General features: G+C 36.3%; 1 protein-coding gene across 4 annotated transcripts in view; it reads left to right on the forward strand.

Annotated features, from left to right (window-relative positions):
- Positions 1–25,060, forward strand: part of pcsk5b (proprotein convertase subtilisin/kexin type 5b) — a 76,907-nt gene that overhangs the window by 25,419 nt on the left and 26,428 nt on the right. For 2 of the 4 annotated variants that reach the window (XM_084087252.1, XM_084087253.1), the window contains exons 12-23: positions 12–200; positions 1,074–1,210; positions 5,964–6,089; positions 6,182–6,284; positions 7,625–7,818; positions 7,925–8,009; positions 9,994–10,097; positions 13,877–14,015; positions 14,098–14,213; positions 22,352–22,454; positions 22,573–22,709; positions 22,795–22,995. In XM_084087252.1, the coding sequence (XP_083943378.1) occupies positions 12–200; positions 1,074–1,210; positions 5,964–6,089; positions 6,182–6,284; positions 7,625–7,818; positions 7,925–8,009; positions 9,994–10,097; positions 13,877–14,015; positions 14,098–14,213; positions 22,352–22,454; positions 22,573–22,709; positions 22,795–22,995 (1,634 nt within the window). Of the gene's footprint in view, positions 1–11; positions 201–1,073; positions 1,211–5,963; positions 6,090–6,181; positions 6,285–7,624; positions 7,819–7,924; positions 8,010–9,993; positions 10,098–13,876; positions 14,016–14,097; positions 14,214–17,284; positions 19,470–22,351; positions 22,455–22,572; positions 22,710–22,794; positions 22,996–25,060 lie in introns of those variants that run through there. The other 2 variants (XM_084087254.1, XM_084087255.1) reach the window with 2 other exon arrangements.

Raw genomic sequence — 25,060 nt, forward strand, 5'->3', positions numbered from 1 at the left:
CCTTCTTGTAGAACCATCCGTCCAGAGCATGTCGTTCGTTCTGTGTACAAGGCAACAGGCTGTACGGATAATGCAAACCATCATGTTATTTATCTGGAGCATGTGGTTGTACGTATAACAATTACTCATCCGCGGCGAGGAGACCTGTCAATCAACCTAACCTCACCATCAGGGACAAAGTCACAGCTGCTTGCCAACAGGTACTGTACAGACTATGCTCAAATATTGAGTACATGGGTACATTGATCAAGAATGACTGCACATTGTGAATTTCAGTGGAAGTGATCCAAGTTTCCACAAGGGGTTGAACGTCGATATTTATGTGATTAAAGTCGAGTCGACTAGTCGCTGATGACGTCATTAATAAACGTATATAATCCTGAACCTTGAGATGCTACTCGAACGCGGGTTGACTTGTGCACAGTTATGGAATATGCTCCTACATAACAGCTTATTTTTATCAGTTCTTTTGTCTTTGGGTCATTATAATTCTCTCAGATTTCTGCTTGTTCTAAATGCGATTATAGATAAAGTAGCAAAGTAAAAATTACATTTGTATGAATTTATATGAGAGAGCGGTTGCGTATGAATTAATTCTACATGGCAGCGTCTCTACTAATAGTGAAGCAGTGGGTTTTAGTTACTAAGAAATATGTGCTAGAACTTTTCAGTTTCTAAGCTTTTTTTATTGATAAATCACAGAAGTGTTGACAATACAGTTCTGCGCTACTGAATGTTTCTGTGTGCGCGATCTGCACGTGACATGCGAGCTACTGTCTGTATGTGTCTGCGTAACAATGCAGCAGCGCATTAGTTTAGAGCGGCGATTAACTTGCATGTACAATAAACTGTTTAATACATGCATTTACCTGATAAATTTTGAGCATTCAGATGGTATAATCAAATGTATCTTGTAAAGAGCTCTCAGAGTATTTATTAACTTGTCATTTTAACTGTTGGAAACAGTGTAAAAGTGCTACAGGCCATGATCAGCGACTAGTCGACATTAAACTTATTGTCATGGCAGAGTGCATTTTGTGCTGTGATGTAGCATCTATTTGTTGTTATTGCAGGCTGTTTGATCACTCAATGGAGGGCTTTAAGAACTGGGAATTCATGACAACTCACTGCTGGGGCGAGAAAGCTGCTGGAGACTGGGTACTAGAGATCTATGACTCTCCTTCCCAACTCAGGAGCCAGAAGGCACCAGGTAGTTTCTCGATACAAAACACACTACCCGTTACTTGAGCCATTCTTTCACCCTTGAAAACACCATTTGGTCTTACACGGTGAGGATACAATAGATAAAAAATATTTTATCACGATTAATCACACCTTTTTGTGCAATTAATCGCATACTTATTGTGAAATTAGACATACTTGATTTATCTTGTTTAACAGGTTTTTTTGTTATCATTTGCTATATATACTTTGCTACATTGCAAAGTAAACTATCAGACTGAAGGGTGATTCTCACAAAACTGTAGTTTCTGTAGTGTTGCATGATATTGAAGAAAAATGCGATATGCGTTAACACGTTAAATAATGCGATATGCAATACGATAATGCTCTGTGCAAAAATAGAGCTTGAGTGACTGAATGGAATTCAAGCGTAGTTCAGGCAGACCACCGATCGCTAAACAATATCAGCTGACGCTCAGCTGATTTGTTACTCCACCTACTCTAATCAACTATAGTATTTAAGCTCATTCAACGAATGCTCCGCAGTCTGTCGCACAGACATTTACACCCACCTCCACCCCTTCACCTCCTAGCATCTTCATAATAGAGTAGTGGATTCTGTATAGAAACTCTATGTACGTAATCATTGTATCTCTTTCTGTAAACATATGCTAAGAACCATTTGGTTATTAAAAGGCTTGGTGATTTGTGTCTCAAGGATGTATCTCAACTTAAGCTGTCTAGTATGGCAGCTCGAGCACCTTAGAGCCTAAGCCTCTCGCCAAATCCAAAGATTGTCAATAAATTTAATTCTCAAAGTGGTCCTGTCTGAAATCAATGTAAATTATATTTAAATTATATTTAAAAACTAAAAATTATATAACCAACATGAATGTTTCACATTCTTTTTGTGAGAAGAAAGCATCCCTACAACTGAACAGTAGTGTTTTACAAGTGTAATTTTAACATTAGGTTTCTTTAACAGTAGAAATTGAATAATCAAATGTAAAAATAAAACACTGCTTAGTCTTCACTGTATGAATTAAATATACACTGATTCTTATTAAAGCTACAAAAGTTATTCTGTCAAGAGCAGTGAGCAATTTTTTCTTTGTCTATTGTTGTTTGATTGACATTACGCATACAGAAGGAAGCGGGTTTATTAGGCTGCTGTCACTTAAGAACTGCACAGATCCAATATATTGTTACATGCGCGCTTTCTGTTTACTCCACTCACTCACCAAGATTGGCATTTTGAAATAATTTTGTGTGTATTTGCAATAAAAGCTGCGGAAGAGAAATTAAATCAGGATTACGCACTATCCGAGAGGCAGCATCCTCTGTGCGTGAGTACTTTGCTTATTGCGCCTAATAACATTAAGCATGTCACATGTATGTAACAGTCATATCCAGGCTATTCTCTGCTGTCTGCGTCGACATAAAACTTCGTAAAAGCCACTTCGTAAACTTTTGAAGTATTAAAATCATTCAGTTATCGTAAGCCATTGCGATACTTTGATCATTTCGATATATTGTGCAGCCCTAATTTTCCGCAAACTTTTTTCAAGGTAAATGTAGGTGTCTTTTCAAAAAAAGGACACTTGAAGACTCCAAAAGGACACCTAATAGCCAAATGATATAAGGAGTCTATATAATTAATACATTTATGCACATTTATCCATTCAGAATTACTAAACACAGCAACATACACATGACAGATAAAAACATTATCTTGAATGTGTGTGGAAAACAACGTGACTGTACTGAAATGTGTCGGTGCATAAATACAGTGCAATCAGTGTATCGAAAGCGCACATATGGTTTGTTTGCACATCAATATAACAGACTCGCGTGTGCTTACACACTTGTGCTAGTCATTGCAATCGTCTATACCTTCATTATAATTCGCATCCATCAAAACTTTACTTGCGAGACGCTGCTTTGCTTTATTCAGCCGAGAAACGTAGTTTGCATATTATCTGGACATGCAGCGATGGGAAGTTTAGCGGTGATTGGTTTAGCTGGACCACTTAACGCGTTAATATTTACAGCCCTAATATATATATGATTATTGTTGACTTATGTGCCCTCCAGAAGCTTGCGTTCTGCAAGTGAACGGCGCCTTGTGGTGCCATCTCAAAGAGGCACAAAATCTCTTTCACGGACCTTTACCTTGACTGTTCCAAGCTGATGGAATGACCTGCCTAACTCAACCCGAGCTGCTGAGCCTTTAGCTATTTTCAAGAAACAGCTAAAGATGCACTTTGATCCATTAGACTAACCATTAATACTAACCCATTAATACTAACCTTACTATTCTATTCTATTTTATTTATTTATTTAAAAAAAAAATGTTTGGGATAAAAGCGTATGCTAAATGATATACTGTGTGTGTGCATATACAGTGAGGAAAATAAGTATTTGAACACCCTGCTATTTTGCAAGTTCTCCCACTTAGAAATCATGGAGGGGTCTGAAATTGTCATCGTAGGTGCATGTCCACTGTGAGAGACATAATCTAAAAAAAAATAATCCAGAAATCACAATGTATGATTTTTTAAGTATTTATTTGTATGATACAGCTGCAAATAAGTATTTGAACACCTGAGAAAATCAATGTTAATATTTGGTACAGTAGCCTTTGTTTGCAATTATAGAGGTCAAACGTTTCCTGTAGTTTTTCACCAGGTTTGCACACACTGCAGGAGGGATTTTGGCCCACTCCTCCACACAGATCTTCTCTAGATCAGTCAGGTTTCTGGGCTGTCGCTGAGAAACACGGAGTTTGAGCTCCCTCCAAAGATTCTCTATTGGGTTTAGGTCTGGAGACTGGCTAGGCCATGCCAGAACCTTGATATGCTTCTTACAGAGCCACTCCTTGGTTATCCTGGCTGTGTGCTTCGGGTCATTGTCATGTTGGAAGACCCAGGCTCGACCCATCTTCAATGCTCTAACTGAGGGAAGGAGGTTGTTCCCCAAAATCTCACAATACATGGCCCCGGTCATCCTCTCCTTAATACAGTGCAGTCGCCCTGTCCCATGTGCAGAAAAACACCCCCAAAGCATGATGCTACCACCCCCATGCTTCACAGTAGGGATGGTGTTCTTGGGATGGTACTCATCATTCTTCTTCCTCCAAACACGTTTAGTGGAATTATGACCAAAAACTTCTATTTTGGTCTCATCTGACCACATAACTTTCTCCCATGACTCCTCTGGATCATCCAAATGGTCATTGGCAAACTTAAGACGGGCCTTGACATGTGCTGGTTTAAGCAGGGGAACCTTCCGTGCCATGCATGATTTCAAACCATGACGTCTTAGTGTATTACCAACAGTAACCTTGGAAACGGTGGTCCCAGCTCTTTTCAGGTCATTGACCAGCTCCTCCCGTGTAGTTCTGGGCTGATTTCTCACCTTTCTTAGGATCATTGAGACCCCACGAGGTGAGATCTTGCATGGAGCCCCAGTCCGAGGGAGATTGACAGTCATGTTTAGCTTCTTCCATTTTCTAATGATTGCTCCAACAGTGGACCTTTTTTCACCAAGCTGCTTGGCAATTTCCCCGTAGCCCTTTCCAGCCTTGTGGAGGTGTACAATTTTGTCTCTAGTGTCTTTGGACAGCTCTTTGGTCTTGGCCATGTTAGTAGTTGGATTCTTACTGATTGTATGGGGTGGACAGGTGTCTTTATGCAGCTAACGACCTCAAACAGGTGCATCTAATTTAGGATAATAAATGGAGTGGAGGTGGACATTTTAAAGGCAGACTAACAGGTCTTTGAGGGTCAGAATTCTAGCTGATAGACAGGTGTTCAAATACTTATTTGCAGCTGTATCATACAAATAAATAGTTAAAAAATCATATATTGTGATTTCTGGATTTTTTTTTTTTTTAGATTATGTCTCTCACAGTGGACATGCACCTACGATGACAATTTCAGACCCCTCCATGATTTCCAAGTGGGAGAACTTGCAAAATAGCAGGGTGTTCAAATACTTATTTTCCTCACTGTATATATAATGCAAATTTTAGTAGTGAGACCTGAGATATAAAAGTTAATTAATTAAGTTAAAGGATTAGTTCACTTTAAAATGAAAATTACTATATAATTTACTCACCCTCAAGCCATCCTAGGTGTATATAACTTTCTTCTTTCAGACGAATACAATTGGAGTTATATCAAAAAATATCCTGGCTCTTCCAAGCTTGATAATGGCAGTGGATTGCAACCAACAGATTGAAGCTCAAAAAAGTGCATCCATCCATCATAAACAAACTCCAAACGGCTCCGGTGGGTTAATAAAGGCCTTCTGAAGCAAAGCGATGGACATTTATTAATATAACTCCGATTGTATTCGTCTGAAAGAAGAATGTCATATACACCTAGGATGGCTTGAGGGTGAGTAAATTATATGGTAATTTTCATTTTAAAGTGAACTACTCCTTTAATTCATGTTTGTAATGCATTTACCTATAGATGTAAAGTTTAACGAAAGTTATATTACAGTTATTCTTTATACAGTTATAACAGATTTAGTGCATATTTGTTATAAATTGCCTATAGCTTTCAGCTCTCCAGTGTTTCTTTAAAAAAAAAAAAACTATGAATGTATATGATATATATATTATCACAGGGATCTCTCTCTTTCTCTCTCTCTCTCTCTCTCTCTCTCTCTCTCTCTCTCACACACACACACAGATGATAGATGTTAATTTAATGATAATATTAATGATAGATGATAGCTTAACTTCATTGCACACGGACTGTAATTTGTTCCAGGCAAGCTGAAAGAGTGGTCTCTGGTACTTTATGGTACCTCCGTGCATCCGTACTCATTCCGCAGTGACAAGCCTCGCTCAGTGGCGGAGACACAGTCTGATGACGAGTACAGTGAGGAGTATGTGGGTAAGTGCTTTTTTCTAATTATATTGTGCGTCACTGAGTATCTGTGGAAGCTCTCAGAACTCAACTCATCAGTTTGTGTTTTCTTACATAAGGCTCCTGCCACCCTGAGTGTGGTGACAACGGCTGTGAAGGGCCAGGCCCTCAGCAGTGCATCACCTGCCTCCACTACTTCCTCAAGTTCAAGAACAACACCAGGTATATTGCTTTTCACTACATTATTACACCTTAAAAACTATACTTGATTGGTGTAAGTAAAGTAATGTATTTACTTAATACATCTTGATCATGTAAATAAATGTTAAGACTTATTTAGAGTGAAAATATAATTTGTTTTTAAACCACTACTATTCAAAAGTTGAGGGTCAGTATGATTTTTTTGATCAGGTGTGTATTAAATTGATCAAAAGTTACGACTTTTTAAATGTTCCAGAATATATATTCAAATAAATGCTGTTCTTTTGAAATTTCTATTAATATAAGAATCCTGAATTTTTTTTATTATAGTTTCCACAAAAATATTAAGCAGCACAACTGTTATTAGCATTGATAATAATGTTTCTTGAGCACCAAATCAGCATATTAGAATGATTTCTGAATCAAGTAATGCTGAAAACTGGAGTAATAGATGCTGAAAATTTTAAACTATATTAAAATAGAAAACAGTTGTCGGCAGTTCGAATCCGAGTTCGAATCCCGGCTTGTGGACCTTTCCCGATCCCGTCCCACGTCTCTCTCCCACTTCACTTCCTGTCCACTCTATACTATCCTATCACAATAAAGGCAAAAATCACCAAAAAATAAAATAGAAAACAGTTGAAATTATAATAATATTTTACAATATTACTGTTTTTGCTCTGTTTTTCATCAAATAAATGCAGCCTTGGTGCGCATACGAGAATCTTACCGACCTCAAACTTTTGAACGCTAGTGCATGAAACGGACATGAATACACATTTCTATACACATTACAGATATTAAGCACATTTCTAAGAACTTGGCACATGTGTTTTGAACTAGATTTTCCCTTTTCTCTTGTACACTCTTGTGTGTTATTGACCCATTTGGCAAAATGATTTTTCTGTTACCAATGCTGCTTTTTTTAAATGATTATTTAAAACTGAAGTAAGTTTGGTGTGAAATATAAGACCACAATGTGAAGCGCATGTAACTAAAGAATTGGGAGTTTTTAACATGTTTTCTGAAAGTTTTTTTTACTGAAAATATTCCTTCTATTAGTGAAAAGATTAATTAACTCCTATAAACACCATGCTGACAACAGCTGTGCGTCAGCGTCTATCTACGTGTGTGCACGTGTCTTGATTACATTTATAGATATTGTTTTCTCCGGCATCCCGAGTTACACAAGCCGTGCTCACATCTGGAGCTGATGGCTTTCTCAGACCCTGACTTTTGCCTTTGTTTCCTGGTGAAAGTCTTTCCTCACGACTGCCAGATGTTGATTTTTCTGGTCTCATGTGGCTCTTCCTGTCTGTGTCTGTCTTTCCCTTTCCACCTCCGCCTCGTGTGTCTCTCAGGACGTGTGTTCCCGAGTGTCCGTCTGGGTTTTTCCGGGACGATAAGAAGCGCTGTAAGAAGTGCTCTTCGCAGTGCGAGTCTTGCGTCGGCAGTCACATCAATCAGTGTTCCACCTGTCGCCCGGGTCTGTACCTGGTGGAGGGAGCCAACAACTGCGTCAGCTCCTGTCTCGACGGCTTCTACCTGGACCTTGGCAAGTCCATTCACACGCCATCTCACTCCAGAAAACATACTGTACATGCTGATTGGCTGAAGATGAATTGTTGAATTTGAGACCTTATGTGACTGTTCTCCCGCAGACTCCACCATGTGCCGGAAATGCAGCGACAACTGCAAGAAATGCACCTCGGCGAACATCTGCACAGAATGCCAAATTGGTCTCAGGTAATTCCCCACATTCAGCCTGTTGCAAATACAATATTCCACCTCGTAGGGATTCTTTTTTTTTTTACTAAGATTTGGACTGAAATATAGTCGGAATCTTGGACTCCCATATTTTCCTAGTTCTACGTTGAGAGCTGTCAAGGTAAAGCCACGCTGGCTAGACATTAAATTATCACTGGAAACATCCTGTTATACATTGTCAAGCTCTTGAGTTCAGATGTATGTTGAAATACTGTCTCTAGTGAGCGATTTTTACTTGGGCTTTTCCTACTCCACTCTAGCGTTAGATAAAGAGCGAGAGAGAGAGAGAGATATGTGGAAAATGGAGAGAGAAAAGAAAAAGGGGTCATGGCAGAGAATCTGGCGTAATACGCAGCAGCTGTTCTGTGAATTGTTTTGAAGTGTTCTGTGAATATACGTAAAGGTTTTTCACCCACTCATTTGGACTTTAATCCGTCGTTGTTGATCTATTCAGACTTGTTTAGGCTATAGTACGTATGAAACAGGATTGCAGAGCTAGAGCGCAGATGAGATCAATTTTTCTGGCCTCGGTTTCTCAGTTTAAGGTTGCAATTACAGTCTTTGTAATTATTCATATGGCTAGTCATTCATTTTTTGTTTTTTGTAGTCTACTATAAACACACACACACACACACACACACACACACACACACACACACACACACACACACATATATATATATATAAAACAATTGCAATATTGCTATTTCTATATTCTTACAATTAAATTTTTTTATATATATATATATATATATATATATATATATATATTATTTATATATATATATATATATATATATATATATATATATATATATATATAAATATATATATTTTATATATATTAAAAAAAATTTAATTGTAAGAATATAGAAATAGCAATATTGCAATTGTTTTATATATATGTGTGTGTGTGTGTGTGTGTGTGTGTATGTATATATATATACACACACACACACACACACACACACACACACACACACACACACACACACATATAAAACAATTGCAATATTGCTATTTCTATATTCTTACAATTAAATTTTTTTTGTTTATATATATATATATATATATATATATATATATATAAAAAATATATATTTTATATATATTAAAAAAAATTTAATTGTAAGAATATAGAAATAGCAATATTGCAATTGTTTTATATATGTGTGTGTGTGTATATATATATATATATATATATATATATATATATATATATATATATATATATATATATATATATTATTATTTTATTTATTTATTTTTTTTTTATATTTATGTTCCTTTGTTCTACAATGCTGCATGCTGACCATTTTGAGAGATATTTCCTCACATATTACAGGTTGTTTTAGCAACATAATTTATAATGAAAATGTTAAAACTTGGGTGTGTTCATTAAATGTGATTAGTTAAAAAACATTATAAATTATTAAAAATGATACCCACACGGAAATTCCATAAGTGATTTTTTTTTTTAAATAATTCAATAAAAGTATTATAAATAATTAAAAAAAAAATATTACATAATTCCAGACATAGTGGACATTAGTACATTAGTAGCTCAATGTTATTTAGGGTTTGTTTACATAAATCTATGTGCATGACTTCTCTAGTCATTTGTGATTAACAGTTTTTTTTTCTATCCAATAACATATTTTAGAGTTTGTTTTCCTGGTCTAGAAATATTACATAATATTAATTTTCATGAATATTAAATTTAGTTTATATATCATTATTTATATATTTTTATTATTTTTTATATTATATTATATTATATAATATTATTGATTTTACTTGTAAATGTACTATCCTTCTCCCCTGATATGCTCTGGCGCCCCCTATGGAGGGTTACTCCCTCAATACATTTTATACAGTGACGTAAAGTGTAAGAAATAAATTTGTGGCTCAGCCTCAGCGTTGAACCCCTTTTGAGTAATTCTCTCTTTCTTTCTGTCTACAGCCTACAGGGGAATAAGTGCCAACTGAGCTGTGAACCTGGCACCTATTATAATGGGCACCGGCGGGTATGTGAAAAGTGCCACACGACTTGTGCCACCTGTGCAGGTAAACATTGTACATTTATGTAAAGGACTTTATTTTCCATTTAGGTTTACAATAGAATTTGATTACAACCTTTCACTTAAATGTCATTTATAAAATATTACTTTACAGTAGTCTTTGTTTTCCATAAACTGTGGGAGAGAACACTGATTGGCTATTATATTTTTTGTAATGCACATATGCCCCTTTTGGTTAGCAATTTTTAATCCAAAAATGACGAGAGGCGCTATTCATCGTGATGCACAGTATGATGTAATTTTGAAGTTCTAGACTTAACAAGACTGTGCCTTCTGAGACCATTATGTCTGTGCTGTTAACTCCAGTGTTCAGAAACGGCAGCTAATTACTAAGGCTTTGCAGAACAACCAGTGCTTAGCTTCTGAATATAGTTCATCCAGCACAATTACTGTTGTTAGCTCTGATTCTGCACCAGATTTTAAAAACAGTGCGTATATATATGTATGTGTGTATAATGTGTATATATATGTGTGTACACTTATGATGCTCATCACGTTTCAAATTATCTTTAAGCAATGAACATCGTCTTCATGGACCTTTTAGAGTCGAGACTATGAAGCCTATTTCTGCCACATAAGAAAAAAATATCATGCTTTGACAAATCATAAAAATGACATTAATAATTATAATGCAAAAAGTGTTACGATTTCCTGATTGATCTAGGGGAGGAAAGCAACAGCAAAAATGGATGGTGGGTGAAATGAATGTGCAACTGCATGAAGCCTCCCCGTCTCCAGACCCAGAGTTGTTTCACAATAACCACATACTTATCTCATGAAAGAAAAGTAGTTTTTATTTACAAATTAGGCAAAAGAAAAAGAGGGGTATCAGATTCAGAAGGGGGTATTGCCAAAACAACAAACATAATGAGTCTAACTCCTTATTAACCAAACTACTTAAACTAAAAGAAAAGAAAACAAGAGTACAGCAAAATAAGCTAACTCCGTTACTAACATAAACAGGAGAAAAAGTCAAATCCAAAATAAATGGCACCCTCCTCCCTACTAACCCCACAAATAAAGAAATAAATGATTAACTAGCAAATTTCAAATAAACTAAGAGAAAAACAGATTAATTAACCATACAATAAATAATCATTAAAGTTAACTCCCTTCTGCATTTTAAGTCTCAATCATAGTGTGATCGAAAAGAGACTAATGAGAGAAAACTACTTCAATAAGTAGAACACAACATGAGGTAGAGATACACTATCAACTACTGGCTTCAACAGAACATCAGGTCTGGGGTTGAAGATGAGACCTCAAAGCTGCTGCACACAGTCAAGCCACCACCAATCAAAATTATGAGATCAATTGAAATTGACAGTCATAAATGAGATAAAAGGTGAGATTAAAAAGTCAAGATTATGAGAATTTTCTTAAGTTAAAATTGATATAAATTGGAATCATGTGATTTTAAAAAGTCATAATTCTGACATAATTTTGACTTTTTATCTCACAATTCTGACTTAGGTTCTAATAATTTCATAATTGAGTTTTCATGTCAGTTTTGGCTTTTTATTTAGTATGTCATTTTTACTAAAATTGAAATTATGACAAAAACGTATAACTATGTCGTATATCACGGTTTTTCACGGTACCAAAATTTCATTACTCAGTACCAACACCAGTAACATTTAGCAATTCTCTGTACCAATTTCGGTACTATAGCAAAAACTGCAGAATTAAGTACTTGTCCAGTTTTGTCTCATCCATTGGTTATCACTGTCAATCATCGCAGTTTCCGATTCAATCTCACATTTAAATACGGTTGTCAATCCAGAAACTTTGCGGTGTATTTAGCAGCATGAAAAACTAAACTTGTATTCAGAATGTGAATGAGTAATAAACAGAAAGCAAGAGAAGAGCCTCCCTTTATAATCACTAAGGCTGTCGTTTTCTAAAGCGCAAGCTCACTGAATTCTGCACTCTCATGAAAGCTTTATTTTATTATAACGGGAGTTATCTTAATTGTACAATAATCATATGTACATTGCGTTTACACTTTGTCGGTTATAATGAAAGGAATCCCAAGCCACACAAACAAAATTAAACCGTGTTTTTTCAGCGTATTTTGACTAACTTCACCTCTGATAGTCTAAGTTGATTTGATTGTGATTGGCTAAAATGCTTAACGCTTGTAAAAACACACTGTAAATAGAAACCTTTGACTCTCAGGCCCTGTTTGCACCTGGTATTAAGATGCATTTTGGTCGATCAGTGGTGCTTTTTCCAAAAGCGTCGTTGGCCAACTATGTTCGCAAGTTCCATCGTTATCAGCATAGTTCAACGAGTCCGTGTTTCCCGAAACCGAAACGACAGCTCTCCACCTGTTTGCATGACATGTGGACTTAATAAATCCTTATCTTGAGCCAAATAAGCAAGCTGACATTCAGTACAACCTGTGTCTTTAATTTAGAATACATAAAAATGTCATTTACGTCTTTGTTTGTCAAGAGATTTAAAGCACCGTTTTTGAAGACTGCGCATGTGTGAACGTGCTCGACTATGTAAGAACGAGCCTATGATTGAATCTAGAAATAAAGCAAAATAACTGAGAAAAATGAGAAATAGTCCTCAGATGCCATGTCTGTAATTTATATCAAAACATCTAGCGTTAATTCGAACTGTTTCATTAAAAGAAGGTATTACTCCACCACGTGTGTGACGTCATTATCCAACGTGGTTGAACGACCAATTTACGACAATATGGTTTCGGGAAACAGTCGTGACTAGCTAGTTGATTTCTTCAACGATGCATTGCACTACGGTAGTTAAGCAGCGAGTTACGTTGTTGTTCAGGAAACGCACCTCAGATCACAAGTGGACGACACTAAATGTGGGTGTAAACGGGGTGTAAAACGTTTTGAGCTTGTCCACTTTCGACCACTTCCAGAGGTAGTCAAAAACCCATTCAACCGGATTGCTTTCGTAGTGTAAACGCTCATGTGGTCGAATGTGTTTGAACAGCCACAAAAGACGCCTACTCTCCGCCTACTAACTTAAAGCGTAAACATTACGGGAAGCACGCTAGCCAGACAGGATTTAAACTTTGTCGGCTGAAGACCCAAGTTTGGTTTGAAGACGAAAAACGCACCAAGCACAATGTTCTCTCACCATTCCTGATTTCTCACACACAGTTATCAGAGCAGAAACGAAAGCTAACTCTGAATCAACATGCATCAATGCTAAAGTTTCCTACATATCCTAAACATTTGTTAACAACATGTATTATTTACCTCAATGAGCTCATTGTTTCTGCCTTAAATTAATACATTGTTAAATTAATAGATTTTTAGCTTACTGTGTGATTTGTATATGTACATTTCTGAAATGCATAACTTGGACACCGTCGCATCAAATAACATATCACTCTAAAGTGTAATACATGCATTTTCTGTAAAGCTCCTTTGAAACGAAATGTAGTGTGAAAAGCGTTATCGAAAAAAAAACTGTGAATTGAATTGAATTGGTGCTCTCCGTATGTTTTTCCATTGTCTACGGGCGCGTTCATATGTAAATTGCACGAGTTTATTTTGTCCACGCCTCTAAATCAGCGAATTAATTCTTTCTGAGATTAGCTTCCATCCCTAATGATATGTGAAGTCACAAGTTATTTGTGTTTGTGTAACTAATACACTATGGCCAATGGCCTTCTGAGCATTCTCAGAAGAAACCCTTTCAGGAAGAATGTTCTAAGTGTATTCCACATTATTTGCGGTCTGCTTTTTGTGGAACATGATGTTATTCCGTCCATGTTCTCAGGAACTGGTATGGAAGCGTGTAATGAGTGCGCTCCGAGCTATTACTTCGAGGAGTGGCGTTGCGTCTCCAGCTGCAGCGTGGGATATTACTTGGCGGAACAAACGACAGACAACGGAGACGTCCAAAAGTCCTGTCAAAAGTCAGTAGTTCACTGAGAAAGTCTTTCCATTGAAAGTGGAAATGATGCATTTGACACGTGGCGGGTGTGATTGTGCCTCCAGGTGTGATCCTACATGCTACGCCTGCACAGGCCCGGGGGAGAGGAATTGCAGCACTTGCGTCAACGGATATAACCTGGAAAATGGCGTGTGTGTCGTCAGCACCATCTGCAAAGATGGTGAGTACCGTAGATTCATCCGTGTTAGCTTTCGGCTAGCTTCTTCATTTTTTGCATGGGGATTAATCATGGTTTGTTGATTTTGTCTTTCTGATATTGCCTTTTTGGAAAAACTTGTCCAGGTCACATTTCACCCCAAAATAAAAATACAATTCTATTTCGCAAACAATGAATAGAACATTCAAAAGAACAGCATATCAATTTTTAATGTAAAAGTGTTTCCTTGCTGAATGCATTAAGGATTAATTTCTTTCAGAAAATCTTACTGACCCCAAACTTTGGAAAGTACTGTTATTTCCCATGATTCTCAATATTGATTCTCATTTTTGTAATGGGTTTTTAAATTTATATTCGCAGTACAACAAATATGATGCATAAATACTTTACAATATAAAAATGTAATTATAGATTTAAAATAGTTATAAGGCTAATTTAATGCAAAATATAATTTTTAACATCCTTTCTCCTGATTTTGAGGTGAAATATGTCTGGTTTCATGAGATGTGCCCAATATTTCAGGCCAATTTATTCTCAAATTTTTCTTGATGGGTAACAATTTACAATAAGGTTTCATTAGTTAACTACTTTAATGTCCCTCTGTAGTCAATAATTGTATCCCTTAAAACTCATCTTTGATCACCAAAATGACATATTTAAGCATTTTTTCCTTGAAAAAAATGTCTTCATGCCTTAAAATAGCTTGAATGTAACTCTACACCCGTGCCTCATTTATTATACGCCATACCTGTCAACATTTGGGTACCAAAATACGGGAGACCTGGGGGGGTTTCAGTTCAACCACATGCGGTTTCATGTCATCTATACATTACACACCCCATCGCCAAATCATAGAAAAACTCAGTTAAGACAGTTGTATTCATCTTAACAATACACAACAAATCAATATACAAAAAAACAGATTTCTAAAATAAGGTATAGGCCACAAATCTGTGAGTATAGGCTACAGTTTTCAAAACTGAACAGGTGATGTTGTGTAATATTCAGTTACTGTAAGAAACTGTTCCAGCGGGTGGAGTTTACTGGTACTGAATATTACACATCACCTGTGTATAGCCTACTCCATTAACTGGAACAGATTTTCACTGGAACTGAATATTACATCCAAATATTGTTATGTAATCAATCAGCATATTGTTGTGTAACTTCACTTATTGGAGCAGTATTTCACAATTTTTCACAGGAACTGAATATTACAAACAACTATTGCGAAAGAACGATTTACAAAACAACGATTGCGAAAGCGTGCCTGGATTACAAATTTGTTCACTGTTACGGTTGTACGTAGGTTTTTTTTTCCTTTTTTTTTCTGTATAGTTCTATTTTGTTAATAAATTTTGCGTTCTATTTTGGCTTTCTCGTGTGTCCCTATTTTTGTTGTGTCCCTTTTGAGCCACGGGGCGAAACGGGTATGGATTGAAAAACCAAAGCAACTGTACGGTTTACAAATCTGAGCACAGCTGACACTTTTTCTCTGGTATAGCCTACTTTTGGCGTAGGATATTTATGTCCGTCAAGGTCAGGCTGCGATGTCAAATGTATTCCCAGGAATGAGTGATGCGCTTTCTGCTTTTAAAGTTATATAAAATAATTAGCCTATATGGCTTGAATGGTTTAAAAGCATTAGCAAGAATAAAAGCGCATCATATAATGTAACGCCATGCAGCCAAAGGATGACAGAAAAAAATGGATGCTGCGTTAATTGCGTTAAATATTTACTAAACACAGAGTCTTTTCCCATTTCTACCAGTAACACTTATTCAACTTCCCGCGTCTACTACCTGCGCAGATATCGACGGCACAACTGGGTTGTAGGTTGCCAGGTTGAGCTCACAAATGGGTTGAAATTTGTATGATGTGTTGATTGCGCGAGTAGGATGGGTTTCATACAAGATCTGGCAACTGGACAACCTTGGAATAATATATTAATGTGATTATTCATATAACGACGTTTGGGCCATACAAATAACGTTTGCAAGTAACGGAGTTTTACGGAAGAAATAACAAAACGGGAGGGGGGCGGGAGATGGGTGTGAAATACGGGAGACTCCCGGGGAAAAAGGGAGTGTTGACAGGTATGTTATACGCGGTTCTATGAATATGCAAATTAGCCCCACCTCCACTCACTCACACCAGCTCAGAGATCCACTCGTTGACGATCACATGTTGACGTGATTGGTTACAGGGTAGTTTGTGACGTCAGAAACACCAGCGATTTCAAACCGCGTTGTTTAGACTGTCTTTGGTTCACTGCAGTTTTAAGGAGGAAATACTCAGCAATGGTGTTGACTGATGAATTTGCACACGGTTTGCCTTAAAGCATATTAAAAACACAACATTAAAAACTTGACTTTCACCACAGGGGGACTTTAACATGAACTAAGAACGAACAATACTTCTACAGCATTTTTTAAATCTTAGTTAACATTTCAACATTCACTAATACATTATGGAAATCAGAATTTGTTTTTGTTAACATTAGTTAATGCACTATGAACTAACATGAACAAACAATGAACAGCTGGATTGTTATTAACTAACATGAACAAAGATAGTAATAAATACTGTAACAAATGTATTGCTCATTGTCAGTTCGTGTTAGTTAATATATTAACTGATGTTAACAAAAGAGACCTTATTGTAAAGTGTTACCTCTTGATGACCCAAGTGCATTTTGGGAACTTTGAGTTCAACATGGACTTCATTTTTACAGTGGAGCATAATGTGTGCTTTTTCTAGCAAAGGAAAATAAAGTTACTCTGTCAACCTGTGACACTGTAAAAATGATCACTTTCTAAATGTTTGTTCTCCTTTTCTTCCCGATGATCTTTCCTTCAAATCTTTTCATCCTGGATTCCAATCACACCCGGATATCCTCCGTCCGTCGAACAATCAACTGGATTAACCCCCCCCCCCCCCCCCCAAAAAAAACCCCCCAACAAAACAACATTTGCCTGTCATCTATCACCTTGCTACGATCTGCATCGCTTCCTCTCCGCTGCCCGATCGCGCGCTGTGTTTCTGCTCCTCTCCTCTTCCTGCTCTCTGGAAAGCAAATGAAGAATCGTGGGCTGAGGGAAGTTTCTGTGTGCTTGTGAAAAAGAACAATCTGTGCCAGAGGAAGGTTCTGCAGCAGCTGTGCTGTAGAACATGTTCTCTAAAGGGCTGAAGGAACTTTTCCGGCCCCATTTGCCGCTAACGTTCCGCTAATTTATATTCCAGTCGGGAACCTCGAATATGGGACTACATTGTGAGGTTTCTCGATGCCAGAACTACAACAAACCTACCTTTATCTGTGTGTGCGTGTGTGTGCGTGCGTGTGTGTGTGCGCGTGCGTATCGACAGAAGCTGTCAGGGTGGTGCGACTGGGATCAGTAATAAACAGCAAATCATACATGTCGGTATTTTGTGACCAAAGCATGGATGCCAAATTTTTTTTACCTTTTTCTTCCCTTTGGGTCCAGAGAAGAATTTGGAGCGACATGCTGAGCGTTGAAGAGGCGGTTCTTTATTTTTCCGCTAGTTTCACACATTATGACAGCAGTGATCAAAGCCAGTTTGTGCATATTCTGAATAAAGCACACTCAGAGAACCTCTACAAGTTTCAGCAAGACCTCTGTGAGCAAAGGAACGACATAAACCATAGCGCAGGTTCATTCAACTGATCTTCCCGACCATAGTAAAATCAATACAAGATACAATAAGAAGTACTTTCCTGAAGGGATGAGTATTGTACTAACACCAATGACTCATTTAGCCAAGCAAAAGCATCAAGATGAGACGAATGCCGTCATGTCAGGTGGTCTCACTGTTCAGAAATTCTTCACCTCAGGCTCAGATCTCTTACCTGTTTTTGTGTGTGTGTGTGTGCGTGTGTGTTCGTGTGTTTAATTATCGTTTCATAAGTGGAAAAATAGGTTTCGGGAAACCTAAGCGTAACCACAACCGGTGTTAGTGTAGCCATGAAGAAACATTGACTGGGCTGAAGTACAGGTTTTAGACGTGGTAGCTGAAATGAGGTTTGAAACACTTTTAATTAACTATACCTTACCAGGCCATTCGTGATATGCCTTTAAAAAAATGAAATAAATCCCTATACATGCATATTTTTTTTGTATCTTGCCATTTCATGAAACAGCTCCACAATATTAATCCTAAATAATTCATGTGAAATGAATAGTGTGTCCGGGTAGATCAGGGTCAGCTATTTATATTTTATTGATTTATATCATGCAAATGAAAAGTTAAACCGCTTCATTTTAATCAACTTTGAAATGGCCACCTAAAATAGTTCATTATTCTATGTCTTTATGGGAGTAATAAGTATTTTATTCACATAACTGGTGCTATTGACATAATGGAGTTGTTAGAGAGAGCTTTTTGAATTCACATTTGTGTCTTGGATTCATTGCGTCCAACAAATATTTGTGAATTCAAATTGATTTTTAGTTTAGATGTTTATTTACTGGCCATTTTTACTGCATGTCATTGCAGTATCCTGGGAAAACAAAAGAGAAATACTTGAGAGGAGTGGATTACGTTTTAATAAAGGTCAGAAACGAGGTGAAATGTTTAGTTATACTAATAGTACTACACAACACAAATTAGACTTCTACATTCATTAAGGACATGTTCGACCAATCCACTTTTGCTCAATGTTAAGGGGATTTCTGTCTTTTATTTATGAATGCTGTGGTTTAAGATGACGTAGCCTTTTATTTATGAAAAAGATTTATAAATGGTCATAGTTCAAATGAGTTGTGTTTTGTGGATGGCGTTGCAGCCACTTAATGCTAATTGAGTATTCATGACGCAAAAAAAGTTGTAGTATGATGTACGTTTTCTGCGAACTCAATACATGCAACGTTACATACAGTAACTAATGTTATATAGAGAATCAGTCTATGTTCAAATGTGTTGCATTTACTCTGTTCTGGCAACGTTTTTTCTTAATGTATATATGTATTTTTATCTCTATTAACCTTAAAATATATTTTGCACCCACGTTCAATTGAAATAAGGGGGGAAACGGATGATGAGTTTTCTAAAATTATTTTATAATTCTGTTTTTAGCCGGCTGCCATGAACAGTTAGTCTAGATGAAGATGTGTTTGTAGTCAGGGCCAAGAAAAAAAAATGTTTTATCATGTAGAGAAGACTGGACGAAACAAATGGTTTACTGATCTTTTTATTAATGAACTTTAAAATAAAAACAAGACTCCGAGAGATTAAATGAGACTACTTTTGTTTGCTCATTTAAATGACATACTTTCTCAAATTACTGGTGCTCTTCGATAATTTTTGACCGTAAAAGTTTTAGTTTTTTTAGAATTTTTTACTTAATCGGAATGGTACGAAACTTTGTAAAAGGAAAAAAAAATCATGGACATGATTCGAAAAGGTTAAATGGCCCTGAAAAAAAAATGGCCACATTGGAAACGAAATTCATCTAGTGGAAACTTTTGGTACTGCGTCCAACAAAATCTCACTGGTAATTTTTTAAAGATATATACCACAAATTTGGAACGCAACTTGTTTAGATTTATGGTTTGGGTTTTCTTGCAGTTTTAGAGTAATATTTTGAAACATGTTTTGAAAACTATATATTTCAAATAAAAATTGAAAATAGTATTTTTGTGCATTTTCCTCACAATAAACTTAAACTTCTACAACTTTGTTCACTTTTACTTTTCTCACTTAAGAAATAATCTGCCAAGTGTCTTCTTTAAAAAGAGACCAATCTTAAGTATGTGCTCTGAAGCATTCAAGATTAATGACAGTTTTCATTTTTCAAATTTCATTTTAAGGTCTATGCTCAGGTCTACTTCATAAATATATAATTTAGTACCATAAAATCCCGTAAAAATACAAAATATTAACATTATAAAACTAAAATATAGTACATTCATTTAATTGAAAAACATTTTTTTGACCGCCACGCAAGGATCACCAGAGGGACAATCCGACTGAAAATTTTCATTTGGCCGTAAATGGGCGAAACAAATCCATAGACTTGCATAGAAGTGACTCGAGCCATATATAGAGTTCAGGATGTCATTGAGACTTTTGACTTGGATCCATAAAAAACTACCCAGAACACAACGACATAGCAACACGGGAAAGCCCACTCAGAAAACCACATATACCGTAATGTTTTGGTGTCGAGTTTTATTTTTATATCAGAAAAATCTAGTGTTCTTTGACTTCAAGAAATATTGTTTGGAGTTAAATTCTTGTGGTGAACTGGTGTGAGAATGATTTGACTTCTCCTTGTTTCCTCACAAAAGGCTCTTTTTTTGAAGAGAACAATTCGGCATTTGACTGAGAGAAATTGAACTCAAATGTGCACTACTGGTCACAATGACTTTAATAGAGACAATGTATGCGCAGCCCCTTGTTTTGACCTGTGGCCGTTTCCTTTAGAAGGAACATTTTTTAAATATTTGCAACTCCCACTCAGCCATTGTCACTGGTGAATAAAATGATATAACCATTACTATTAACACTTTAGCTGTTTCAAACGTTCGAATCCTGTGTCGAATATCAAAGTAATTCTTAAGCATTTTAATATAAGCCGTTCTGAGTGAGAAAACTCCTTTAACTCGGGGATGACATTGGCTTTGGACCGATGTTTCTTTAAGTCCAGTGATTGACAACTCAATTACGGTCATGTGGGGTCGTGAGCGTTTGCATCAGGATTGTCAGATTTGAGTGAATAGAGTGTATCAGAGCGTAAGCTGAGGTCATCAGGAGGGTCAGTCGGCCATAGATGTCCCGCTCTCTCTAAAGGAAATCTCACAGATAGATTGCTCGGCCTGGGGGTTAAAGGTTAACTCAATGTCTTTAGCTTTCTTCAGTCCCATGACATCACTTCAGGATAGTTTTGTATCCATTCTGGCACCTTGAGAGTTATAAAGTTGCATTACTTTTTTGTAAGATTAATCTGTTGCCTTTATGACTTGACTTATTGTCATCTTTATTAATATAATCTTTTCTTGTATTTCTGAAAAATAATTTTTGTTTATGCTAACAAAGATATTGGCTGTAGTTCAAGTGATTCGACGTTGTATGTGCAAGATCTTTTTAATTGGTCATTTATTGCAACTCACAAAACCACCTTTTTCGAAATATTCCGATTTCAGTTCATCTTTTCTAAGGCCGGCTTATTGTATGTGTGCGTCCTGCATGAGCTTTGCTTTCTTCTTTTGAGAGTGTTCTGATTTATGAATCCTGCATATGCATGGCCTTTTGAATTGTCTGAAATCAGAATTGTCAGCTGGTCAATCCTTCAACCAGAAGTCCTTTTCATTAATTAATACTAAAGCCCAGAACAGGTAAGCACTCAGTTTTTCTCTCTTTTTGTATATATGCAAGTATGCTTATTTAACATTTGGTTTTGTTTGCTTGTTTGTATTTTCATTTTGTTGATTGGTTTTGTTTGTTTTCATCATTTGGTTTTTGTTAATTTGTTTATTTATCATCTGGTTTTGTTTATTTGGTTTTGGTTGCTTTTATTTATCACTTGGTTTTGTTTGCTTGTTTTGTTTATTTTTCATTTCATTTTGGCATTTGCTTTAGTTTTTTGTTTGCTTATTTGTATTTTTCTGTTTTTTATTTATCATTTGGTTTGTTGTTTCTTTTTGTTTGTTTGTTTTTCATTTAATTTTGTTTATTTGTTTTCTTATTTGTCATTTGGGTTTTTGCTTGCTTGTCTGATTTTGTTTTTCGTTTTGTTTATTTGTATTTTTCCATTTTGTTTTATGTATAATTTTGTTTTTGTTTGTTTTATTTCTCATTTAATTTTGTTTGTTTATTTGTCATTTGGGTTTTTGCTTGCTTGTTTGCTTTTGTTTTTGTTAGTTTTTTTCTATTTTTCTGTTTTATCATATTGTGCCTTCCAAAAAAAAAAAAAAAGAAAGTTATTTGTGATGCTACATAAATAATATACTAATATTATAATATAGCAAACATCATTTAAAGTTGGATTATTCACCAGCAAAGGATGGAGCAACTGCTAAATAAAATTCCCACTAGATAAAGTATAGGATGTTCTAGTTAGCTCATGTCATTATATAATGGATCCATATGTAGTTTATGTGTTGTCTGTATTTTATTTTCAGGGGAGTATTTAAGCGAACATAATAAATGTAAACTGTGTGACTCAACCTGCTACAAGTGCACTGGACCTGAGAGTAAAGACTGCATCAGCTGCTTGTCCACTCGGTGAGGCGTGAACAAGTCACTTGTTTCTTACAGCACCACAGTATATCCAAATACAGCTGTAGTGAGACAGAATGTGCAGTGTGTGGGGAAAAGATTTCACTTTTGTATTCTTTGGCAGGTTGTTTGATAATGGGCAATGTGTGCTCGGCTGTGATCCTGGGAAGCACGAGAGGGATAGACAGTGTCATCTTTGCCACCACACATGCCTGGAATGTTCAGACGAGGGGCCTGATAAATGTACTCGCTGTGGAAAAGGTAAACTGAGGCATGACCGCCTCGCTTGGCAGAGAAAAATACAGGCTCTTAACATTGTTTCTATTCTGTTTCTGTTTTCACACAGATAAGTTCGGAGTGGAGCGGTACCTCTTTCAAGGGGAGTGTCGTGAAAGCTGTCCAGGGGGTTATTTCCATTCTCCGAAGGGAACTTGTGATCCCTGCCCTCCAAATTGCACCGTGTGTACGTCCACAGGCCACTGTCTCCACTGCACCTCCTCCTACTACCCCAAAGACGGGATGTGTGCCAGACTGCTGTGTGGAGTGGGTCAGTTGCATCATAACTTTTCTAGAATGTTCCTAATGGCTTGCTTGACTTTTTCCATTGTTTCTTTTTTTTGTGATTATTAAGGTTCTTGTTACTTCATTTTGGTATGTGAGGGAGTTTATTATTAAAATATTATTAAAATTCTTCAGAAAATCTAATTATCAGATGAACTGTAGGCCCAGTGTAAAAGAAAATAATGTTTTTGCTTTTTTGCCAGTATTTTTCACTACAAAGTCCCCAAAATTTCTTATTTTCATTTCCTAATGCAAAAAGATCTCATTCTCCTTACTGTAATGCGAAAAATAATAATGTACAAAGTAAATTGCTACAATTGCTACACTACTGTTAATTTTTTTGAATATATATTTTAAAATGTAATTGGTAACACTATAATAACTTTGATTAATAAATCATTAACAAACATTATACAATGCTTAAAGGTACAATATGTAAGATTTTTGTAATAAAATATCCAAAAATCACTGGCACAGTGTGATATATTTCCTGCAGTTGTGTACTTACAATATCCCAAAAGTCCCCAAAAATTGTTTATTTGAGAAATTCCAATTTTAAATAATGGCTCGTCCCTGGTCATTGTCGCCCGTCAATGACGCAATATCCGCGTTATCCCTGGTTTACGCTTGTACTGCCATAGTAACCACGGGCGTAATTTCCTATGGGGACAGGGGGGACATGTCCCCCCCACTTTTCAAAATCCCGTTCGTGTCCCCCCCACTTTCAAATTCATTTGTTATTATTTTTTGACCGCGCGTCGTCATCGTCACGGAGGAGCAGGACCATAGACTGTAAAAAATAGAGCAGGACCGAGCAGAACAGACATCCTATGTCGATGCGCGCGTCCGCGTACAGGCAGGGACGTCTCGTGCACACTCATAGTGTAAGCGCGCTGAAAGTTCTACTGAGAAGCCGGTATCGCAGTCAGTCATGAAACGCCAGCAACAGATGACTTTAATGTCTTCATGGATGAAAAAAAAGAAAGGAGATGTGAGTTGGTTGTTTTTAGCTCAGGTCAGGGTAATCAAAATTTCTGTCTACTTATTTTTTTACAGTCTATGGTCTACACCTGTTGATGAGCTAACGTTAACATACACTGTTGCTAGGTAACTTCAGACTGTTAGCTAAACATTTAATGTTGCCTAGAACATTCTGTGTCCACTTTAAACAGCAGCGTTTTCTGTCAGCAATGTATGACAAGCAGACTCTGGCTGCTAGTTAATGTTATAATCAACTCATTATACTCAGATGCAGAAATAAAATAAGTCTTAATAATAAATGTTTTTCTAAACTTGGGCTATTGTTGTTCACTTACATTATTTGTTCATTTAAAATGGAAGTTCATTTGTAAAAAATATCTGCCGACATTCGGACTGCCAACCAATCCGCAAACAGACTGACGGTAACAAAGTTGTGCTGTTGAGGATCTCGCCCGATGAAAACAAATGAGCGCAGCTCACACACAGAAACTCTGAACATACAGCGGCAAAAATTCATGTGGAGTTTTTATATTTTTACAGTTAAGCAACATCACACGATCAAGAGTGCTGAATACCATCACAATTGAAAATGTGACACCAATTTCATATGACAGTTAAATAAACAAGACATTAATATTATTAAGTCACTTACATTTTATACGCTATATTGACTGTTTTTCTTTTATTTCAGCATCGAAAATAGTTCAAAACAAAGATCACAGCAGAAAACACCTCTCACAGGAACACGTAAAGTGTTTTCATTACTGAATGATTCAGCATTTTGAACGAATCGGTTGAGTGAGTCAAAGATTCAATGACCCATTAATAAATAAATGCCTAATTCCTGAACAAATCAGCAGTTTGAACGAATCGTTTGAATAAATGACTCAATGACTACCTAATTAAGACGGGCGCCTGCCGCCTCCTACTGGAGAGTTAGTTTCTTGTTTAAAAGTATCATTCTTTACAATATTTCATATTTGCATATTCAAAAAATATTTAAAACAATCTCATAACATTATTTAATGCAGTTGTAATTTTTCAGTGTAAATTCTTAAATTTGATTGGTA

The sequence above is a fragment of the Abramis brama genome, assembly GCF_963993115.1.
Source record: "Abramis brama genome assembly, chromosome: 16".
Lineage (NCBI taxonomy): Eukaryota > Metazoa > Chordata > Actinopteri > Cypriniformes > Leuciscidae > Abramis > Abramis brama.